Source organism: Protobothrops mucrosquamatus, unplaced genomic scaffold, assembly GCF_001527695.2.
Source record: "Protobothrops mucrosquamatus isolate PMUCROS unplaced genomic scaffold, P.Mucros_1.0 scaffold201, whole genome shotgun sequence".
Classification (NCBI taxonomy): domain Eukaryota; kingdom Metazoa; phylum Chordata; class Lepidosauria; order Squamata; family Viperidae; genus Protobothrops; species Protobothrops mucrosquamatus.
The window spans coordinates 163343-182850 of NW_015386556.1; the positions used below are offsets into that span (position 1 = coordinate 163343).

At 60.8% G+C, this 19508-nt stretch overlaps 2 protein-coding genes across 4 annotated transcripts; both read left to right on the top strand.

Annotated features, from left to right (window-relative positions):
* The first annotated feature begins 1897 nt into the window (after positions 1 to 1897).
* On the top strand, positions 1898 to 6829 carry NUMBL (NUMB like endocytic adaptor protein). Its single transcript, XM_015813862.1, has 8 exons — positions 1898 to 2023; positions 2355 to 2429; positions 3976 to 4050; positions 4393 to 4533; positions 4943 to 5147; positions 5489 to 5773; positions 6007 to 6135; positions 6237 to 6829. Exons 1-8 carry the CDS (start codon positions 1898 to 1900, stop codon positions 6827 to 6829), a joined length of 1629 nt encoding a protein of 542 aa, XP_015669348.1.
* Positions 6830 to 10387: 3558 nt separating this feature from the next.
* Positions 10388 to 18713, top strand: DPF1 (double PHD fingers 1). Of its 3 annotated transcripts, XM_015813901.2 has the most exons (12): positions 10388 to 10419; positions 11465 to 11625; positions 12062 to 12169; positions 12983 to 13110; positions 13299 to 13388; positions 14546 to 14624; positions 14977 to 15108; positions 16702 to 16752; positions 17427 to 17546; positions 18091 to 18203; positions 18453 to 18534; positions 18643 to 18713. In XM_015813901.2, the coding sequence occupies exons 1-12, from the start codon at positions 10388 to 10390 to the stop codon at positions 18711 to 18713; spliced, it is 1167 nt and encodes a 388-aa protein (XP_015669387.2). The 3 variants fall into 3 exon arrangements, with proteins under 3 accessions (XP_015669387.2, XP_015669386.1, XP_015669388.1); XM_015813900.1 differs by lacking the exon at positions 10388 to 10419 and having other exon boundaries at positions 11472 to 11625; positions 18091 to 18207; positions 18427 to 18534; XM_015813902.1 differs by lacking the exons at positions 10388 to 10419; positions 14977 to 15108 and having other exon boundaries at positions 11472 to 11625; positions 18091 to 18207; positions 18427 to 18534.
* The last annotated feature ends 795 nt before the right edge of the window (positions 18714 to 19508 follow it).

Consider the following 19508-nt stretch of genomic DNA (forward strand, 5'->3'; position numbering starts at 1 on the left):
ATCCACTGCCTCTGGCCATTCTGAGGTGCCCCCCCCTTGTGCCTGGCTGCCTTCTTCCCTGGCTCAGCCAGGAAGCACAATGGGAGCCTCTCCTGGTCAGAAGCTGTACAGAGCTCATCCAGCCCCCTCCCACACACACACAAACACACAAACAGGCTGCTCTCTGGTGCAGGAGAGACAGGGGACCATAACCTGTCCTGGGTGGGGACAAGCAGCAGGCAGGCCTGGGGAAGGGCCCCTCCTGTTCGCCCCCTCCCAGAGGCCTGGTCCGTTTGGTGGGCTTTTCACACTGCTGGGATGAGCAGCCAAGGGCAGGATTGCCGAAGCTCCTGGGCACCCGCAGGGCTTCCCAGCTCTTCCAAGGGGCCGGCCAGCCTCCCCAGAGCCTTCTGCCCTCATCAGCCTCCCCAGAGCCTTCTGCCCTCATCCCGATCCCCAGGGAGAAGCGCTCTCTCTCTCTTCCAGGTCCACTCTGGGGAGCGAGAGCTGGCCCCTCTCCCACCCTCCTCCTCCGCCTGGGAATGAGTCCCACTGGCCCCCCCATCAGGGCCCACAAACCCTTCAGCCGCTTGGGTGTGCCAGGCCAGCAGTGGCGGCGGAGGGGGGCATTCTGGTGGCAGCTGAGGAAACAAGCCCCTCTTGGCCAAATGTTTGCCCAGCCCTGGTGCAGCTGGTGCGCTCAATGGGGAAGGGGGAGGGGGGCAGGACACACACAGCTGTTGAGGACTCCCCCAAGACATTCAGGGGCAGCTGCTCGCCTGACGTGGGGGGGGCTCCGTGTGGCCCTTTTGTTCCCACCAGCTCCGGGGCAGCTGTTGCGTGGAAAAGTTTGACTTTGCTAAAAGGCCATCTCTAAACAAGACCTCGTCCCCCTCCCCACAGACACACGTCCCCTAACCATGTCTGCGTCTGGGCCCCTTTGTGTGTCTCCCTAGCGTTCCAGGGGCTTCGCTTTGTGGCCATTGTGTGGGGCACACGCTTCGCACAAAAGAAACCGGGCTCTGTTTGCGCTGTGGGGCAGAGTCCATTTAATGGCCTGGACCATCTGTGAGCTGAGGGGCGCTTGCAGGGACGGCTGCTGGATTTCGGGCAGAAACTTTCCTGAAGACAGGAAGAGCTTGCCAAGGGGAACCGAGGCCGCCGCCTCAGCCCTGGATGACCTTTGCCCAGCCCAGATTGGTTTCAAATGGAGTCTGGGGCTCAAGGAAGCTGCACGGGGAGCCTTGCGCCCCTCACTGCCGTTGTTCAAGACAGCAACACTGGTGGGGAGCAGAAACACGGAAGGGACGGAGCTGGGGTTCTACCTGCCCCCCAATGCTGGGGTGCCAGTGAAGCAGCATGCAAACTAAGGGCCCCCCTTCTGAAGGGGGCCAGGATACTGCACCTTTTGCAATATCAGACCATGGCTGAGAGCCCCCCCCTCACACCTATTCCAAAATGGAATGGGGGAAGACCCTCTGCCCCCCCCACCTTATTTGATGAGGATGAGGTGCGGTGGTCCAAGCCCAGGCAAGACCTTCTGGTGGGACCCAGAGATTGATGTAGGGCTAAAGCAGGAGAAAACACGGGGGGAAAAGGGCTGCTGGTTTGCAAGCCCCCTGAGTGGGGGCTGGGAGGTGTCAGACAAAGGGGAGATCCTGCAATGCCAGAAACTTCCTTTGGTCCTGAGTTTCCAGGAGGCTGCAGCCCTCTGAGGCCACCTGGAGCCTGAGAGAAAAAGGGGAGAGGGTCTCCCCCACTCAGCAGGTGAACTCTGCCCCCACCTTGCGCTCCTGGGTACCAGAAGGAGAGCCTCGCTGAAGCCTGGGCCCGTCTGTCAGGGCTGTGCGCTGCTCCTTCCCCAGAGGGCAGCTGGCTCAACTGCCCTCTCCTACCTCAGGCCCGGCACAGGTGAGCAATGAACAGACTGCGGCAGAGTCTTCGGCGCAAGAAACCGTCCTACATGCCCGAGGCGAGCCGCCCCCACCAGTGGCAGGCCGATGAAGAGGCGGTGCGTAAGGGGCGCTGCAGCTTCCCGGTGCGGGTGAGTGGCCCTTGAGCCCTGGCTTCGGCCTCTCCTTCTCAGGCTGGCCCAACGCCCCTCCGCAGCCCCACTGAGGCCCTGGCCAAAGGGGCTGATCCTCCGACCCTTGTGGGTGGGCAGCCTCTTTATTTATTTGTCTTGCAACCAAAGGGGGGGACTCTAGTGATTGGGGCTGCGCTGGGTCCCCTCGATTTGTGCCTCGCCCACCAGCAGGGCTGATCAGCTTCTCGGCATCCGGGACAGCCACGCAATGTGGCCTCTGCTGCCCTTTCACTTCCGTGGCACCAAGATCCCCTCTGCTGACAGCTCCCCCCTCCCTCCCTCCCTGCAGTACCTGGGCTACGTGGAAGTGGAGGAGTCCCGAGGGATGCAGGTGTGTGAAGAGGCGGTGAAGAAGCTGAAAGCGGTGAGGGTCCAGCTGGCCAGGAGGGGGCTGATGCCCAAGGAGAGCTCTGGCCAGACCAGGGGTTGCGCACCTGTCTCGGGCCCCGAGCAGTGGGAGTCCAAGGGCCTTAAGCCCACTTTGCAGCTTCCTCATTTCTTTGACTTTCTCTCTTTTTTTTTATTGAAAAGTTTTATAAAAGTTACAATATAAACCCCAAAACCAACCCACCCTAACCCCCCCTCCCTCCCCCACTTCCCAGAGCTGAATACAGGGTTACAAATATAATAATCATAATCTAACTAACATTAACCAGCTATATAAATAACCAAGTCCATAATGTGCTTTAACTCCCCTTTAACATAAATATAATAATTCTTTGACTTTCTGTTAATTAGGCCTCTGCTAGGGGGGCTGCCAGATGGCTGCAGGGTCTTATTGGCCACACAGAATCATAGTGGATGCTGGACCCCGTCAGCCCCCAGCGGGAGTTCCCCTCCTTCAGTCTGAGTCTGGCGGGGGGGGGTCGTGCCCCAAACCGCCTCTTCGGTCTTTGGGTGACTCATCAGCAACTTTGCACAAAATATTGCCTGGATTCATCTTTGCACCATTCATGAAGCCAGTAACTCACCCAGGGCTCTGAGTTCACACGACCTCCTTACTAAGGCTGACCTTTGGCAATTTCACCATGTTGTGTAAGTGCAACGGTTGTGCATGTCAAGTAAACACAGCCATCTCAGCATACTTCAAAACAAAGTTGCTCCTTCTAAAACGTTTTAAAATAATTATTGACGAGTTTTAAAGATTATCTTCAAATCACAAGACTCAAAACAAGCAGGCAGGCTTTATGCTTTACTCTGTGAAGCTGCTGTTTGTCATTTGTGTTAATTCCAGCAGAGGAAGCCGAGGCATTGATTAGTGAAAGATAATTTGATGGATTTAAGGTGTGGCTTTTATATAAAACCATTGTTTTGCAGAGGGGTGAGCAGGCTACCCCTGGGTGGGGAAGGGCTGAATTTCCCAGAAGGCAAAGAGCAGGGGGGGGGAGGGGAGGAGCTGTTTGCACTGCAAACTGCAGTGTTTATAAATAATGTGCCAACAAAAATAGAGTGGCCTGACTAAGAAGGCCTTTTAGTCTTTTGAATAATTTAGCTAATTAATCCGAGGCACAGGTTGCAACGGGCACTTTGATTGCTGGCTCTTAATCCAGGAGTCTCCCGTCTCCTCTCTCCGCCTCCCCCTGTTCCTGCCCTCACAAGACCCACCCCCGCCTGGACAGGGGGGGAGCTGGGGGGGGCAGGTTTGCAGGCAGAAGACTTGGCGGGATTCACCCATGTAAAGTGAGGATTCCCTGACACGGGCCCCCAATCCAGTGGCCCCCACCCCGTGCCAAGGAGAGCAAAATAGCCCATAGGGTTCTCTCCTGCTCCCCCCCCCGCCCTCAGTGGGCCTGTTTCTGCCCAGAGGAGTTTGGAGAAGGGGCAAGAGGGCTAAGCCCCACTTGGGAGGTGGGCCTAGGCCGGCTCTTGGTGGCCCCTGCCGATGTGGTCCTTCTCCGTGGCCTCCACAGAGCAGCCGCAAATCTGTGAAGTCCGTGCTGTGGGTCTCGGCCGATGGGCTGCGCGTGGTGGACGACAAGACCAAGGTAGGCATTGTGGTGGGGAAGGGCAGTGTGCCAGTCCCAGGGGGGTCTCCCCTTCAGTGCCCAGAAATTGCTGGCCTTGGCCTCAGCTGGGCTCTGATTAAGCAGGGGGGGGGAATGGCAGGAGGCGAGGCTTCCTCCCCCCTTGAGCCAGAGCCACACCGTTGCTCGTGGCAGGGTGGGAGTGGGGGGGGTCCTTCCCAGTCCAGGTCAAGCAACAATCATGAAAGTACTCAGAGCATGTGCAGAAAGTACCCAGAGCATGTGCAGTCCTCCCAAGGCAGGTAGGGGGCAAATGTCCTATTTTCAGTCTGGTGGAGCTGTGGCTCTTCCCCCCCCCCCCAGGACCTGATTGTGGACCAAACCATCGAGAAGGTTTCCTTCTGTGCTCCGGATCGCAACTTCGACAAGGCCTTTTCCTACATTTGCCGGGACGGCACCACCCGGCGCTGGATCTGCCACGGCTTCCTGGCTCTGAAGGACTCGGTGCGTGCTGTGTGTCACACATACACACACCCTGCCACAAGGGAGGGAATCTGCCCTGGCAGAGCGTCTCTGCTTCTTCTCCTGGCCCTCTGCCCGGAAGGGAGGGCAGTCTTGAAGAGGAGCTGCCCTGGCCTCAGCGCCCCTTGCCCAGAGGGCGGCCAGGGTGCCCAGCGAGCCCCTCGTGGCTCTGAGAAGGTCTGGCGTTTTCCAGGCTCTTTTGGGATGCTGGCTGGTCAGGCGGGATGTCCTGGGCTGGGCTCGCCCTTTCTGCCTTCAGGGCTCCAACCCTCCCTGCCTCTTCAGCCGTCTTTCCAGGCTCACGGAGGGGAGGGGAAGGCGCACCCCATTTGCCAGCTCCCTCCCCCCACAGCAGAGCCCCGTGTTCACTCGCTTCGTCCCTCTGTGCCAGGGGGAGCGCCTGAGCCACGCCGTGGGCTGTGCCTTTGCCGCCTGCCTGGAGCGCAAGCAGAAGCGCGAGAAGGAATGTGGGGTGACGGCTTCCTTCGACGCCAGCCGCACCAGCTTTGCCCGGGAAGGCTCCTTCCGACTGCCTGGCCCCCCAGCTCCCACCTCCCGCCCCTCTGGAGCACGCCCCCCCCACGACAGGAAAAAAGGTAGGAGGTACCGGGGCATTCGCGTCAGAGGGCACCCCGGGCTGCAAGCCTTTGTGCTGTGGCTGCCCCGTTGAAAGATTTGGAAAGATAGCTGGCTGTGGATGATGGATTTCTGTCCAGAGAGACTAGCCAGGATCAAACCGTAATTTGATGACTTTCCAGTGGGGAGGACCCCGGCCCTTCCGAGAGACTCTGCACCCTGGCCTCTCTCTGGGCCGAGCATTGCAGGGGACAAGGAAGGAGGAGGGCCTTGGCCACGCTGGTGGGGGTGCTCCAGTGGACAGTAGGGGCCTTGGGGGAACGGCACCAGCGAGACCCCTCTTTTGTTTCCTCTTTTGCAGCGGAAGCAGCAGCCGCCCCCTCAGCCCCAATCCCGGCCCCCGCCCAGCCCGGCAGCGCCTCCCCTCCCCAGGGGGCCACCTCACCAGAGGAGAAGGCCTCTGAGGCTGGGGGGGCACATGCCATCCCGCGCCGCCACGCCCCCCTGGAGCAGCTGGTGCGGCAAGGCTCCTTCCGAGGGTTCCCCAGCCTGAGCCAGAACTCCCCCTTCAAGAGGCAGCTCTCCCTCCGCCTCAACGAGCTGCCCTCCACCCTGCAGCGCAAGGGCCACTCCGGGAGCAGCGCAGGTGAGGCGGGCAGGGGGGCTCTCGGCCGCCTGTCAGGGGCAGAGGCCTGTTCTGGGGACTGGCACTCGATGCAGGGAGGGAAGGAGGGCAGGAGCTACTGGCCAGAGGGGCCCTCTGGTCCAGGGGAGAAGGGGGCAGAAGGAAAACAGGGGAGGGGGAAACGGAAGCCCCCAGGAGCCAGCTGCTCTGGAAGCTGGACTTCTCCCTCCCTCCCTTTCGTCTGCCAGTCTTAGAGGCGGAGGCAGCCCCCAGCAGGGACTCGGACGGCATCTCAGCTCTCTGCACTCAGATTGACACATCACTCGCCCAGACGGCCGGAGAGCCCCCCGCGGCCCTCATGCCCACGGAAGGGGGCAGCACAGGTAGGGCCAGAAGGCCCACTTCCCCTCTGCTGGGGAGGGGGGAGCTCTGGAGGCCTGTTTGGGAGGGCCACTGGCTGACCTTTGTCTTGCCCTCTTCTCAGGACCCCCTTCCTCATGGACCGACCCCCAGGCCAACCCCCTGTTCCAGCCGGGACATAAGAGGACCCCCTCGGAGGCAGAGCGCTGGCTGGAAGAGGTTGCCAAGGCTGCCAAGGCCCAGCAGCATCAGCAGGTGCCTCTGGCCGCCCCCCCATCTCTACCCGGCTTTCCTCTGAGCTACGAGGCAGCCCCCCTCCCTGCAGGCATCTTTGCGTCTCCCCACATGCCCCCCACCCTTGTGCCTGTGGGCCCTGTGTACACTGTGCCCTTTCCTGCCCTCCCCAGCGTGCCCATAGTGGGCATCACACCCTCCCAAATGGTGACCAATGCCTTCTGCTCCGCCACACAGGCTCCCATTACAAAGCTGGGGGTCAAGGCCAGCCCCTTCCCTCAGGCCCTCCTGGACCCCCCTCGGCTCAAAGCCAATGGGACTGTCTGGGCTCCTGAGCAACCCTCCCCAGGCATTTCTGAGCCCCACCCTGAGCCCCCTGACCCCTTTGAAACCCAGTGGGCTGCCCTAGAGTCCAAGGCTCCCCCTGCTGCTTCCAACCCTTTTTCTGGTGACCGGCAGAAAACCTTTGAAATAGAATTGTGATCCCGATTCTTAAGGTTGCCCCTTAGCACCCCACCTTGCTAGGCCAGATGGTCTAAATTTTGAGGTGGGGAGAACTGGCCGGGAGCAGCACTTCGAAAAGCAGCCTGTGGAAATTGGGAGAGCTGCCCCCAAGCCTGGCCAGATCACGGCTGGGAAGCCAGTTCCTCTCCTGCCCAGGCCGAGAACGGGTGGCCAGTTGGAAATCAGGGTGAGCAAGAGGCCTCCAGAGGGCAGGGGACGGAGCGGGTGGTCCCTGCTCTCTTCCCCCCACCCCTCCTTGTGCAGCAGCAGCAGCACCAGAGCATCCGTGTCTTCGTCAGTAACAGTGTCCATCTTTCTTTGGCGTGCCCCACTCCACGCATGACAGGCCCCCTGCTCTCTGGGCAGCTGTCCTCCCCTCTTCCCAGAGGGGGGGGATCTTTGTAGAACTGCTGGCGCCTCAGCTCCCCCCCCCATGCCTGTGGTTTGGCCTGAAGCTGTGAGATAGGCTCCTTTCTCTCCCTATGCCGAGTAACCCTTCCTAAGGCTGAGATTCTGACACGCTGTGCACTTGGGGGAGGGGGCACAAACAGGGTTAGAGTTAGGGTACTACACCCCCCCAAGAAGCAAGGGTTTGGATTAAAGGGGGACCCATAAGCTCTTTTTGTTCCTCTGGGGGGGGGGGCAGGAGGAAGAACCAGCTTTCTTCTCCAAACAGTGGTGGGGGATGGTTATTGGAGAAGAGGTGCCCCCCACTTTTCTGGGATGGAGAAAATCTCTTCAGGTTAATCTTATTTTTGCATATTCCCAATTATGGGTCTGGCAGGGTACTAGTGTTCAAAGGACAGGGGGAGGGAGGCGGGGGGGGGGAACAGGGCATTCCCGTACATTTCAGGGTGATGCCAGGGTGATTCCCCTTGCTTCACCTCAGTAATCCAAGCATGTGAGTGGGTTGGAGGTGGGGAAGAATCCCTCCAAGATGTAAAGACTTGGGAAGAATCTCTTTCCTTGGGGGGGGGGGGCTCAGGATCACCGTTCAGGGATGAAAAGGCTGAGTGTTTCCCCACAATTTGGCCCAGGCAAGGAGGACTGGGGGGGGGGCGGCTATTCCTCCTCCAATGGGACAGCCGGCTTTAGGCAGGCTCTTGAAAGCAGCTGCCTCCCACCCCTTCTAAAAGCAGAAGTGCCCTTGCTTCTCTCCCTGCCCCTCCACCTCGGGCGAGTGGAGAAGACAGAAGTTGGGGAACAATGCCTTGCCTGACTGCCTGGAGGTTTCCAAAAGTGGCAGGGGGTGTTATTTTTTATCTTATTTTGAAACTTTTTGTATTAAAGAATCCCACCTATTTGTATTATATAATAAATAACAGAGCCAGTAATATAATATCCTGCTGCAAAGCTTGTATCTTTTATGGGGGGGGGGGTGAAGGAGGACACCGTGAGCCTCTCAGCACAAGTAAGGCAAATGTGGGAGGGGGGCTTCCTGGCTTGGGGCTTTCTGCAGCCTCTGCAGTCCCAGCAGATACTTTATGGGGATGAACCACGAAGGTTCACCGGTGGTGTTTGCAGGACCAACTGATGGTGCTGGCTGGCCTTGCTCCTGCCAAAGGGGCCCCAAACGTGGCTGGGAGTCTATGTCCATGCCCAGCCAGGCAGTGGTTTCTCCGGCTCGGGCCTGGCCCCTTCTCCATCTTAGCTACATGTCGAGGGACCCTTCAGCCTGGGCTCAGTTCTTCCCAAAGGACTGCCAACGCGTCCCGGAGCTGACTGAGGCACCCTGACCAGCCCGCGGTTACGACCCTCCCCCAGGGCCGGGCGCAACACAGCTGGTGGGGGTCGCAGCCTCTGAATTCGGCGTTTAACGGCATGCCGCAATTCGGAGCCGAGGCACGGTCGGAGCCGAGGCAGGGGGGCTGTGGGCGGCAAGGCCTCAGGGCAACAGCCCCGGGACGTCGCTGTGCGCTCCGAGCGCAGAAATCCCTTTCCTCCCTTGAGCGGCGCCTTTCGAGGAGAGCCAACGCCGAAGGAGGAGCGAAACCGCCAAGCGGAGGGACGGACGGGCCGAAGGGGAGGACGCCCTTCACGCGCGGTGGCCAGCGCGCGTGGCAGCCTGCGTGGGGGCAGCCGGGCGGGCGCGCGGGTCGTTGGGCTGTCGGAAGGCGAGGCGAGGCGCGTCAGCCGCCTTTTGCCAACAGAGGCCCAGGGCCGAGTGGTCCGCCTCTCACCCTGAGGGGCTCCGGCCCCCAAAACCTTGCAGGGCCGCCGTACGGACCTCTCGAAGGGAGGAACTCGCAGCCACTAGGAAGGAGGGCCAAAGGCCGCCGCCGGGACGCTTTTGCCCAGCGGAGGGGAGGTCGCCGAGATCGCCGTCCCTCCGCCGGCGGCCTTCGTTGAAGGAGTCGGGAGGCGGATTCCTGCGGTCCCGGGAAGCGGGGCGGCGGGTTAGGCCTTCGCCCGGAGGGCAGCAGCAGTTCTTCCCGGGGGCCGCGACTCTTCTCTGTGCCCACGCAAAAGGCGGAAGCGGCAGGAGGAGGGGCGCTACTATGCCCGCGGGTTTGGCCTCGGGGATTAGCGACCGGGGGGGGGGCTTTGCTATAGCGGGTCGTCGGGAGACGTGAAGGGCCAAAAGATGGACGGTTGAAGTCCCCCCACTCGGGTCCTTCGGGGCCGCTTCCAACACAGTTGAGCGGAGCGCCCCCAATCCGAAAGGGGACGGAGGAAATGGGGTGGAGATTGCCGAGCAGCTCTGCCCAACGAACGGTGGAGAAACTGCGGGACTGCTGGACCTGGAGCGGAAAAGCCCTGCGTGTCCAGCTGCCCCTTGACCCCACGTATTTCATGCCTGGAAGCGCTCTGCACATGTTCGAGAGCACCCTATCGGTTCCGGAGCCAGACTCGGTGATTGAGTTTAACTCCTCTAGCTTGCGCGGACCAGGTGTTGCCGCTGCTGGTTCGGCATCGCCCGCTTGCACTCGACTCAGCAAGCCCGGATTGCGATCTTGGCGGTCTCTGTTCCGCGCCGGGGCGAGACCCCCGCCCGCCCGCCAGAGCCGCTCCACGGAAGCCGCGCTGCCATTGGCAAGGGCGGCTTCTTGCAGCAAGGCAATTTACAGTGAGATTAACTCCCTCTTCCATTTTTTTTTAATATCCCCAACCCTCCCTCATTCCCTGGGAGGTGGGTCTCCCAGCTGTCAAGCGCATGGCCTTGTGGGAGTTGTAGTCCTCTTGTGACAGATGCCTGCTTCCCACCCCCAGCGGGTAAAGCGCTTGCAAAGGAAGGAGGGGGGAAATATTAATGCCAAAAAAGTGTCTGTGTGTGTATGTGGAGGAGAGAAGTCTTCTGTAAGACCCAGAGACTACATTCCCCATGGTGCACCGGGCTCAGCGGAGCTGGACTGTGATTGGCCCCCCTTGCTGCAAGCTGCTCGAGAATGAATAAAATTGTACAGTATATTCCGATGTGAGAGGTAAAAAAGGGGGGCTGGGAAAAAGAAAAAGAAAGAGAGAAAAGAAAAGGGGCAATCCGTGGCTTCTCCCACCAGCCCAGACAGGCTGGGTGAGGCATTTTCCTACCGTATCAAAATGGCCACAGCTGTGCACAAGTCTATCAAATGGTGAGTGAGTGCCCCACATCTGGGGGGAGGGGGGTGGCACGATTCCCCGGCAAGCACAAGGGGCAGGGATGCAAAATGGGGGGAGGGAGATGACTGGCGTCTCCCTCCCCTTCCTTCGCGCGGCGGGGGCTCAGCCGTTCCGGCAGCTGCTCTTGGCGGCGAAAGGAGGAGGGGGGCGGATGGGGGGGCAGAAGAGGCTCGGTCTGCCTGGTTGCTGGCAGTACAGACGGGCACGGGGAGGGCACTTGGGGCTGGAAAGGGTGGGGAGGCTTCTGAGAGAGGCCCCCGCGTGTGTGTGACCTCGCGTTCGGCGGATCGGCACCAGCGAGGGCTGGGTCTCGACGTCCTTCCCGGTGCCCCGCGTGGACGTCTGTAGGCACGCGTGTTGTACGAGAGCAGGTGTGCCGAGGAAACAGGTGCCGGGGCTTTCCCCAACAGGATGCAACGGCGAGCCGAAGCAGCAGGCGGCCCGGCTGCCGGGGTGGGGTCCGCTACTGCTCTTTCCCCCATTGTTCGGTGCCGGAGGAGCTCAGCCTCCCCGTGGGAGGAACTGAAGGCATTCCGCATCCCCGGGCACTCCTGGGCCGGGCCAGCAGATAGACAGAGGGCCGCTTGATGCCATGCCCCAGCCGGTGCCTTCGAGCCGAGACTTTGCCGGGCTAGGAACGGTCTTCGGATCCCCTTTGGGCAGGGGTCTCTCGGGCTGGTTTCCCAGGGGAGGGGACTCTTCCAGGGACGAAGGGTCTCCTCCTCCTCCTCCTCCTCCTCACCCTTTGGGTCAGCCGAAGCCATCGCCTCTTCCTCTCGGGGACCAGCTCTGTTTCTCCTGAACGGTGGGAGGGGGAGGTCCCATGCCCTGCTGCCTCTAGTGGTGCGGGGTCTCTCCACGCTGCAGCCAGCGGTGGCCTTCTCCAGTCCCCGCGGGGAATCCCTGGATCCGCTTTCTCAGCTCCCGGCAGCTTCCGGCGAGGGCTGGTCTCGGAACCGCGCTGGGCAGCCGGAGCGACCGAGGCGTGTTGGCTGAGGGCCGGGCCTTCTCTTGCAGCCTGGGCGAAGATTTCTACCGAGAAGCCATCGAGCACTGCCGTAGTTACAATGCCCGCCTGTGCGCTGAGCGCAGCATGCGCCTGCCGTTCCTGGACTCGCAGACAGGGGTCGCTCAGAACAACTGCTACATCTGGATGGAGAAGACCCACCGGGGCCCAGGTGCGGACATGCCCACTAGGCTGGGTATTGTACGTAGGGGCCACAAGAGCCAAGTGGTTAGCTGGGGGGAGGAGAGAGAAGCACAAACTCTGACTTCATGAGGACTAGGAGCCTGAAAGAGATGAGAGAGGCCGATAGGTGGGCATCCCTCCCCCCAGGGCTCAGTTATCCCTCCTGAGCTCCCTGGGCATCAGGACGGGCTGGGGTCATTGGTGGAAAAAGAGCAGAGAGGAATGAAGCCTGCTTTTAAGGCACCCCCCCATGCCAAGCACCATGCCAGGAGGGCACAGCAACCCAAAGCTGCTCCGCTTCAGGGAGCTGGCAGAACTGAGGCTCCTCTGCCAGCCTTCTTCAGACACCAGGGGAGGGAGACTTGCCCCCCATTCCCTGCCAAGTTCAGGAAAGACTGTGGGCAACTCACCCCTCTCCCCTCCAGGCCTGGCACCCGGTCAGATCTACACCTACCCGGCTCGCTGCTGGCGGAAGAGGCGGCGGTTGAACATCCTGGAGGACCCACGGCTGCGGCCCTGTGAGTTCAAGATTGGTAAGGAGCTGGGGGCGAGGGGGGCGGAGGGCGTTTCAGCTGCCCTGGGGGCCTTCTCTGCAGCTCCCTGGCCAAAAACGGCCCCTGGGATTCTGGGAGCTTCAGAGTGGCGAAAGATGCCAGTTGCCAACCAAGTGAAACAGACCAGTTGGGGCCGCGGCTGAATGGGAACGCTCAAAAGGCCAGATCAGAACTTGGCTTTGAACCATGGTTTACGGAAAAGCACACGGAGCCCTTGCCGGGTGGTGGCCAGCCTTGCCGAGCAGAATTGGGGAGATGGTTTAGTTATTAAGCCAACTTACGGAGCTGCCCGTCTGCCAAAAGGAGCTCTGGATAGCCAACAAAATTAAAGCATCTGCGGTGAGGAGACCATTGAAAAGAGTTCCCTTCCTCACAACACTGAGGCCCTTTTCTGCCTGAGAGCCTGTGGAATTGCTGCCTGCAGACTCCCCTCTTGCACAGGCTGAGACTGACCTTGGGGCTTGCAAAAGGGATTGCAGCTTGCTGGGGTGGGGCTGGGGGAGGTCAGAGTGGCCCCCAGGCCCTTGGGAAGAGCTGTGTGTGGTGAGGATGATGCCCTTACCTTGGAAGAGGAAGGGGCCAGAGGCAGGAGGCGGGGGGGCGGGGGTACAAGTGAGGAGGAGGAGTTCTGCAGGTTCTGGGTGCGAACTAAGCCAGGTGTTGCTCTGGGATGAAGCGTCTCCCTGGCAAGAAACAGCAGTCGGGAGGGGGGGGGAGGTAGTGCCTGAAAGACGCAAGGAAGACCAGAGGAGGGGTTTCTTCTGCCTGACTCATCCTCCACTTTCCCCCCAGATTGTGAGCCCCCCTTGAAGAAGGAGGCCTCTCTCCCAGAAGGCCCCGTCCTGGAGGCCCTGCTCTGTGCGGAGATGGGAGACAAGAAGCCGGAGACGAAGGAGGATGAGCTGATCTCCGACTGCCCAGTGAGGGAGGCAGAGGGCCGGGGTCCCCCCCCCAGGCCCTCAGGATGAGGGAACAATCTGGGAGGTCTCCTTGTGGTTTCCCCCTCCCCTCCAGCCTCCTGGTTCCAGCGTCCACAGGCCCTCCAGCTGAGCCTGGTCCGGGATCTGGGGGGAGCAGCCTCTGATGTGCCCCCTCCCCTTTCTCACAGAAGGCTCCTCTTGGGGAATTCCTGCACGATCTGGACCCGGAGGACCTGGACGATGACGTCCCCCGGCGGAAGAACAAGGCCAAGAGCAAGGTGGGCCCCGCCTCCGCTTGGCAGCACGGGGTGTGTGTGTGTGTGAGGTGGGGGGGGTCTGGGGCAGCAGGGGCACAAGTTTGCAGCATCTTCGGCTCACAGCAGCCACTGACAAGAAAAATATGCCCGGCTGTAAAAAGCCCCGGCTGAGCCACACCACCGACAGGCTTGTCCAGCTCACAAAACCAGCATGTTTTCTACATCTTCGAAAATACGATCAGAAAGTTAGAGGGAAAAGATCACTTGGTTTCCGACTGTTTTCAGGCAGGGTCAAAAGAGAGACCCTCGTCCACCAGTCCCAGCCGTTTGCTCGAGTAGTTGGCAGAACCTCCAGCAACGGAGGAGTCTAGCTGCAGGCTTCCCAACAAGAGGTGGTGGGCTTCCTCCGGGCAACCACCCAACCGAAAGGGGCTGGCTTGGTCCAAGGCCTTCTGCCACAGCTGCCTTTGGGGCACGTGGGGCCTGGTGTCCTCCTTAGCTGCCAGCCTGGGCAAGGGGGGAGGGCCCCCACCAGAGGGGCTCCTGGCCAGCTGCCTTGGAGCCCCTGGGTTCCTCAGCTGACACCTCCACACCAGGTGGCGTGCTGGATGGCAGCCTCCCCCTGGGGAAAGAGCCACGGTGGGGAGGAGGGGCAAGGAAGGGGCTGCTTTCAGGGGATCCAGAACCCCTTTTTCTGGCACGGACCCCGGAGAGCAACCAGGGGGATGAAGCCTGGTGCCTGTAGTTCTGGGCTGTTCCTGGGTTGTGTGGAGGGGTCAGTGGAAAACAGAGAGCGGGGTCTCTCTCTGACCTGCTAGAGACCACTAAAGCTACTCCCAGTCACCCTCCCCCTATGAAACTCAAAGCAAAATGCCAGAAGTAAAAGTAGATCATTTCCTTTAGGGTACAGAATTGATTCAAATTGTCTCCCCTCAGCTGTGTCAGAAGGCGAAAACACGGAAGTGATTCCTAGAAGGGGGCAAAAAGCAGGGAGGGTGACAGCACAGGTGATGGTGGGGAGGGGGAGGGGCCCCCTGAAAATGAGGGACGCTTGTGCAATGAGGTCCAAAGTGTGTCTCCTTTTCCCCACAGACCACCCACCAATGTTCATGAGGTCTAGAAAGTTGCCTCCGTTTAAGGGTCCCGGGAGTGTTTCATTGCCTTTCTTTCCCACACAGGCCTACGGGATCGGAGGGCTGCGGAAGAGGCCGGAGGCAGCCCTGCTGGAAGACCGGGACAAGCCCTATGTGTGCGACAGTGAGTGCAACATCCTTCTGGGAGAGTTGCAGGAGGTTTCTGGGCTGAGGTTGTGGGGTGGTGGTTTGGGGCGTGTCCCACCAGGCTGACTGCTGTTATGAGGCCCCACATCCACCCAATTTCCTTGATGAGGGGCTGCAGGGGAAGGAAGGGGAGTGGGCACAGGCTGGCCAGGAGAATGCCCCTGTAGGGCCTTCTGGGGGTGGGGGGCACCCTTGGCAGCCCCCCAAAATCACCTTGGAGAGCGGAGAAGCCTGCAGTTTCCAGGAGGGCAGAGAAGCTGGGGAACTTTTGGGGTACCAACTGGGCCAGCCTTTGCGGTGCCTCCTCAGCAGCTTTCTGGGCTTTTCAGTCTGTGGGAAACGCTACAAGAACCGCCCTGGACTCAGTTACCACTACACGCACACACACCTGGCGGAAGAGGAAGGTGAAGAGGGTCCGGAGCGGCACACCCTGCCCTTCCACCGCAAGAACAACCACAAACGTGAGTGTCGCCTCCCCCCTGCCTTTGTGCCAGTGCTGTGCCCTGCCTCTAGCCCCTTTAGCTGGGGGGGCGGCTTTCTGTTGGGTTTAAAGGGGGACAGGGTCTCCCAGGCAGCACCCAGAGGGCCAGCAGCACAACTCTGGGGCAAAGGGCCGCAATCTGCAGCCCCCCCACCTTGAGTGGGGAAGCTCTCAGCTCCAAGTCCTGCCAGAGTTGCCAGCCGGCCAAGGAAAACCCTGGTCCATCCATGCTGCCCTTCCCTCCCACGGTTAGTCCTTGCCTCAAAGGGGGCAGAGGGCCCAGCCTCCTTTGCTGGCCAGGTCTTCCGGTGGAGGAAATGCCCTAGATGCCAGCCCACCCATGAAGGACCCCCCCATGGAGCTGCAATTGCTTTCTTTTGTGAGAGTGCAGCAGCTGGAGGTCTCAGCCTGGAGGGGTTGGATGGGGGGGACTCTGAGTCCCCAAAGTTGTCACATTCGAGACAGGCAATCGCCTCACCCTCCCAGAAAGTCTCCCCCCCACTCATCTGCCACTAAGGGAGGCTCCACTCCGAGCATCTCCCATCCTGATGCAGTTGCCATGGAAACACGGTGGGCGAACTTGGCAGGTGGAAGATTTCCAGCTTGGGCTTATCCAAGGAGGGGGGGGAAATGGGTCTAGGGGAGACCGAGGCTGTTTGGGGAATGGGAGCTGGGAAGGCAAGCAGGTGGGGGAGGGAGCATTCATGCTTGCACATATATGCACATGGAAGCCTCTGCCTATCCAGGAAAGCTTGGGGGCTGAGTGCGCAAAGAGATGCCTGCACAGCTTCCGAACAGAGGTTGGGCTTCTCGCCTTTTGTGTGTGTGTGTGTGTGTGTGTGTGTGAGAGAGAGAGAGAGAGAGAGAGAGAGAGAGAGTTTAAGGGAAGGGAGAGGCCGGACCGGGCGGAAGAGGAAGGGCTCTTCCGCTGAGAAGGCTGCAGAGATGGGACCCCCGTTTCTTTTGGGGAGGAGGGGGACGTGGAAAAGCCTCTGCAGGTGGGCATGCCGGACGAAGCTTCTCCGGATCCCTTCCATAGACTTGGGGGGAGGGGAAGGGGGAGGGAAAGAGGCCGCCCCCTCCCCAACAAAGACATCCCCTCCCCGGTCTTGGTGGTTGCTATGGAGACACCAGCGCCGTCGCCGGAGCAGAGTGTGCACAAAGCAACCGGGAGGTGGGGGAAGGGGCTGTTTGGAGCCGCCGTCCCTGGAGAAAAGGGCCGGGGGCCTGCAGGTGCCCCCCGCCTCGTCCGAGACCTGCTTTCTCTCTCCCAGCGCCGGTCGCGGACTCGCTCGCACCGCCTGGATTGCTTTTCGCCCAAAAGCTGCCTCCCCGCCCCTCTCGTGGCCCCCGCCCCACGGCGCCCCCATTCCTTCCCAAAGCAGCTCGGCCGTTTCCCCGCTCGCTCACCTGCTCGTCCAGACAAGCCAGAGGCCCGGAGAACGCAGGCGCCCCTCCCAGGCTTGGTTCCCCTAAACCGAGTCAAGTCAAATATATTCCTTTATTATTTTTTTCTTTTCTGTGCTTATTTCCCTTTTTTCTTTTTCTTCTTGCCGTTTCTGGCTTTCTCTAGAGTTTTACAAAGAACTGAACTGGGTCCCAGAGAACCAGCGCAGGCACACAGGTAAACCCCCACAGCAGTGCTGAGAGGCTGGAGCCTGGGAACGCGGGGTCTGTCTGGGACCCCCGTGCGGCCCCTCCTCCCACGTCCCTCGGGGGCTTCTCCAGAGTTGTGGGGAGGGTGAGAGGAAGCGCCCCCTTCCCCTTGTCTGTCCTGCGGGCACAGTCTCCGTTCGGGATCTCCTCCCAACTCTTCCGGGATCCCCCGAAAAGCGACCAGGAAAGGCAGAGAGCGGAAGAGGGAAGAGCTTTGGAAGCAGCAGGGAAGGGCAGCACCTTCTCAGCGAGGCAGGCGGCTTCCATCAGGCAGCTGCGCGATTGCGACTTGCCACCTTTTGCAATGTGCCCACCCTGCAGGCTGCCCGAGGAGCGCTTGAGCTGGGCGCGCGCGTGTGTGTGTGTGTGGGGTGTGTGTGTGTGTCTTCTCCCTTGGGGGCTCTGTCGTGCACGGCCAGCAGCTTGCTACGCCCCCGCGCCAGGCAGAGGGGCGCAGGAGGCGTAGCGGGAAGAGCGGGTCTTGCCGCCTCGGGAGGGCAGTTTGCGAGCGAGCGAGCGAGCGAGTGGCCGACTGGATGTGGCAACCCCACCGCCTCCGCGGTGCGGGGGGGGGGATTGATTGGAAGACAGAGGGGCGTGTGGGCCCACCCCTGATTTCGACCTCTCCTTGCTGTTTTGCAGCTAAGAAAGCTCCGGATGGGACAGTCATACCAAATGGTTATTGTGATTTCTGTCTAGGCGGCTCCAGGAAGACTGGCTGCCCGGAGGACTTAATCTCCTGTGCCGATTGTGGACGCTCAGGTGAGCCGCCTCAGCCTCTGGCCAAATGGCACCTGCGGGCTTGATGCAGCTACGGTGTTTGCCCCCCCCCGGGACCCATGAGCCCAAAACTTTGCGCCCCCTTTTTGGAGGAAGGGAACAGGGTGGTAGTTGGGAATTCGGTGGCTCCAGACAGCACAACGAATGAGGATTGCTAAAACCCTGCTAGGCCTGGCAATTTTGTGGCTTGGCATGGTGAGTATGCCCAACACTTTTATAGGATGCTCTGCCAGCAGGCAGTCTTTTTTGCCCAGTGGCAGGACTCACCTGGGGCTCAGAGGCACCACCTGAAGGGTGCCTTAAGGTCCTCGCCTGGTGAGGTGTGGAAAAAGCCCCAGGGCTGGGTTGTAGTTGACAGTAGGGGGGCGGTGGAGCTTTGGGTCTTGCGTGCCCTCTCTGTCAGGCCAGGGGTCCCTGCACTACTCTGCCCCACTCCTTCCCCGAAGTCCTTCAGCTTCCCTGCTGGGCTGCTGGCCCTTGGAGGCCATTCTGCCCACCACAGGGACTGCTGGTTCTTTCCCCCCAGGGCACCCGTCGTGCCTGCAGTTCACAGTGAACATGACGGCCGCTGTGCGGACCTACCGCTGGCAGTGCATCGAGTGCAAAAGCTGCAGCCTCTGTGGCACTTCCGAAAACGACGTAAGCCACCTGCTGCTGCTGCTGGGTTTGGAAGGGCCACCTGGACAACAAGAGCAGCGCTCCCACTGCAGGGTTACCAGGAGCTGCCTGCCGTGGCCTGCAGAAAGCGTGGCCCTTTCTGTGGCTCTTTCCTAGGCTGGCGGCAGGCTCAGTCATGGTAGCCATGGCGGGGGGGAGCTGCTTCCCCTGCCCTTTGGAGCAAGGTCCCCGATGCGCCTCTCAGTGGTGGCCCCTTCCTCCCCCCCCCAGGACCAGCTGCTTTTCTGCGATGACTGTGACCGCGGCTACCACATGTACTGCCTGAGCCCACCGATGGCCGAGCCCCCTGAAGGTAAGGGACAGCCAGCCAGCCAGGCAGGGGCAGGGCAGGGCAGGGCAGTGGGGTGGCTCCCTTTGTGGAGAAGGCCAGGCTGTGACCCCCGGCTGCTTCCGCTTGCAGGGAGCTGGAGCTGCCATCTGTGCCTGCGGCAGCTGAAAGAAAAAGCCTCTGCCTACATCACCCTGACCTAGGCTGCAGCCTCTCCCCCCCACCGCCAGCCTCAAGCTCCCCCCCCGGGGGGCTGGAATTGTACTACAGGCCGTGCCCAGGAGCAATGCAGGACCTCCACCCACGGTTAAGAGGAGCAACGAGGTTGGGCACCCAACATTTTACTGGGGCTCCTACAGTGGGGACTGACAGCTGCCACCTCCTGGCCCCCACCTGGGTCACCCCAGAGGGGTCAGTCCACCCAAAGCCATACGTGGGGGGGGGAACAGAACCAGCTCCTCTGCCCTGGTTGGGGGGGGGAGCTCCTTCCCTCCAGACTGATGCATGTGAAATTGTTTGCCTTTGCTTGCAAGTCCAGAGGCTGGCTTCCCGGAGGGGAGGGGCGTCCTGGCTGTGGAGCCCCTTCCTGCCTTTGGAAGCAACTTGCAAGGCCGTTGACCAGAGTTGGGACTGGCCGGGCGGGACGGGGGTTGGGCTGGGGGAGGGAGAGCCAAGCGCAATGGGGGTTATAACCACTAAGCTGCTGCAAGGCTGGGGGGGGCTCTGTTTATGATTTTAAAGGTGGGGGGAGAAGGAAGTTTTAAAAGGGCAGCCTTGAAATAGGGTAGGTGGGCTACTCCAGGGACAGAAGTGCCTGGGAGCAGCCAGGGGCCAGTGGGGGCCTCACCCTGCCAACCTCTTCTGTAGCTGTGTTGTTCCGTTGCCTGCAACTTTTGTGTGCTTGGATTGTTACGTGCATTAAATGTGGTCAGAATCGCTGCCTCCACCTCTCTCTGCCCTGACTTGCGACGATGGGGGGGGGGGCAAATGCCAGACCG

Coding starts and splice junctions, on each gene's coding strand:
- NUMBL (XM_015813862.1), top strand. CDS start 1,898: ATGAACAGACTGCGGCAGAGTCTTCGGCGCAAGAAACCGTCCTACATG. Junction 4,534..4,942: donor TCCTGGCTCTGAAGGACTCG/GTGCGTGCTGTG, acceptor CCTCTGTGCCAG/GGGGAGCGCCTGAGCCACGC. Junction 6,136..6,236: donor CACGGAAGGGGGCAGCACAG/GTAGGGCCAGAA, acceptor CCCTCTTCTCAG/GACCCCCTTCCTCATGGACC.
- DPF1 (XM_015813901.2), top strand. CDS start 10,388: ATGGCCACAGCTGTGCACAAGTCTATCAAATG. Junction 11,626..12,061: donor GAAGACCCACCGGGGCCCAG/GTGCGGACATGC, acceptor TCTCCCCTCCAG/GCCTGGCACCCGGTCAGATC. Junction 17,547..18,090: donor TGCCGATTGTGGACGCTCAG/GTGAGCCGCCTC, acceptor CTTTCCCCCCAG/GGCACCCGTCGTGCCTGCAG.